The 2,399-nt window shown below is 37.8% G+C and overlaps 1 protein-coding gene across 1 annotated transcript; it reads left to right on the top strand.

Moving 5' to 3' along the window:
* Positions 1 to 6: 6 nt before the first annotated feature.
* Positions 7 to 1,760, top strand: LOC112467285 (protein draper-like; the record flags this gene model as incomplete). The annotated part of the gene is made up of 4 exons (XM_025035829.1): positions 7 to 290; positions 755 to 862; positions 1,045 to 1,209; positions 1,554 to 1,760. Coding segments are annotated over exons 1-4 (598 nt in total), but the record flags the coding sequence as incomplete, so codon positions are not given.
* Between the last annotated feature and the right edge of the window lie 639 nt (positions 1,761 to 2,399).

Raw genomic sequence — 2,399 nt, 5'->3', positions numbered from 1 at the left:
TCCGTGGACTGGACAATGTTCCTGCAAAACGGGATGGGACGGCAAAATCTGTGACAGGCCGTGTCCCTTCTATACCTTCGGCAAGGGTTGTCAAAATCATTGCATCTGCAAGAACAACGCGCAGTGCTCGCCCATCGACGGCACTTGCATTTGCGCGGACGGATATCGCGGAATGGATTGCGGCAATCTGTGCCCCGCGAATACGTTCGGGGAGGACTGCGTGCAGAAGTGCGCCTGCAAAAACGGAGCCAGCTGCTCGCCTGAGAACGGAAGCTGCAATTGCACGGCTGGTAAGCGTGACTTGAATATTCACACTCGATGATTTGTAATTATAAACTTATCGTTTAGAGAAAATCTTTTAGATGCACCTATAGTTACAGAAATAAATTAGTTACAGAAGAAATAGTCAATGTTAGTATCAGGGTGAAACTTTTAGGTTTAAATGTTTGGTCATTCTTACTTTTATTTATTGTCTCCTGAAGTCTTATCAATATTATTTCACAATTATTCTGCGTAACATTTTGCATAGTATTAGACGCAGCTTTGTTTGATATTTTTCGTACACGTCAGTAACTTTCATTGCTCATCTGTATAGAACTTACCATACTTCACTTTGTTAGTAGGATTATCTAGTAATACTAGTTACTTAGTAGAATTATTTACTAAAGTTTCGCTAATAAACGTATTTCCGATGAAGATATTCGACATCGCTAATTACAACACAAATTTCACGATCTCTTCGACATTTTACCAGGATGGGTCGGTATCTTGTGTGACCGTCCGTGCGATGACAAATTCTATGGCAAGGATTGCGAAGGCAAATGCAAATGCTATAATAATGCAGCCTGCCACCCGCAAAATGGTAAGGCAATCAAGTAGCGACTGTTCCGGTTCGATTCTTCGCGATAAAGATAGTAAAATTTTACATCAATATCGTTAAAAAGGGACATACAAAGAAATACGCGACGAATTCCTAACTTTAAATTCTTTCTTACTACTTGCACAGAACACATAATATGTTATTTTAAAACTAAACAAACGCAGGCACGTGCACGTGTGCGGCTGGCTTCACCGGTATGCTATGTCAGGACCGTTGTAGAAAGGGCTTCTATGGAAACGGATGTAATCAGAGATGCAACTGTGTCGAAGAGAACACCGTGGATTGTGATTTCACTACCGGGTATTGCAACTGCAAGCCGGAATGGCGAGGTTTGTTGAATTAATTTTCGCGCCAATTTAGTCGTTAATCAAAAATTTTTTTCGTCGAGAAAATCAACATGTTACGTCATTGTTGAATCAATAGAAAAATTATTGTTAAAGCGATTGTGAACAAGATTATTCAAAATGTACTCAAGGAGAATAGAGAGTCAAATTGATATTATTTTGTTTTTGTTCTTGTGTATAGCTGTACCGCATATATTGTCAATTGAATAATGGTATTGTAATATAAAGTGTAAAGAGTAAAGCGATAGCGTATGAAAAACAGTTCTTAATAGTAGTCATGCAGCAGAGAGCCGTTTCTCGAGATGGATTTTACTTTAATGTTGAAACAGGAATACGATGCGAAACAAAGTGTCCGGAAGGTCTTTACGGCAAGGATTGTCATTTACATTGCGAATGCATGCACAACAGTTCGTGTGATCCCACGACCGGAAGTTGCGTCTGCGCCAAGGGCTGGGAGAGCTCTGATTGCTCGCAACCCTGCAAGGAAGGATGGTACGGGCTGGGATGCAGAGAAAAGTGCCCGGAGAAAATAAACGGTAAAGCGAAGATTTAATATCCAAGATTTAAAACGCGTGACATCGTTTGAGTGTAACATATTTAATTCGCATATTTTTTGAACCAATTAATGTTTTGTAGGCAACATAAGATGAATGTATTATCACACCTTGTGGCAGATTGCGTTATGTTTAATATCTTAATCCTGAATGTTATTCTTACAACATATCTCAATAAGTTCCTATTTTTCCTATGCATAATCGGTCAGTCTCTCTCAAGAAACATATCTTTACGTAAGTTTGCCCATATATTACAATCGGAAAGAAATAAAAGAGAAGAAATTAAGTTAAATTGTAAGATCAATTTTTCTGCTTGTGATGGCATTGTACATCCGGAGATATAGATAACATGCTTAGATGTAGGTTTTTTCTATTATGTACAGCTATTCGAAGCTAAGAATAAATAGTTTGATCTCTATTATACTTGCGCAAACGCTGACGCAAATAGTATGCATATAATAATTCATTTTACTCTTTATCACTAGTCAATTTTATTGTCAAGCACTGAATAATTTTATTGATTATTAGCTAGATTATCCATCTTACATTCGGTTAAAGGAAAAGTGGTGAAAGGATTAATAATAGTTATAACGAACGTGTTACTAAAAATTAACAGGCGAT

The sequence above is a fragment of the Temnothorax curvispinosus genome, unplaced genomic scaffold (genome assembly GCF_003070985.1).
Source record: "Temnothorax curvispinosus isolate PA1 unplaced genomic scaffold, ASM307098v1 QBEX01017137.1, whole genome shotgun sequence".
In the NCBI taxonomy this organism is placed as follows: Eukaryota; Metazoa; Arthropoda; class Insecta; order Hymenoptera; family Formicidae; genus Temnothorax; species Temnothorax curvispinosus.
The sequence above is the reverse complement of the archived record's forward strand: the minus strand, read 5'-3'. Positions and strand labels throughout refer to the sequence as shown.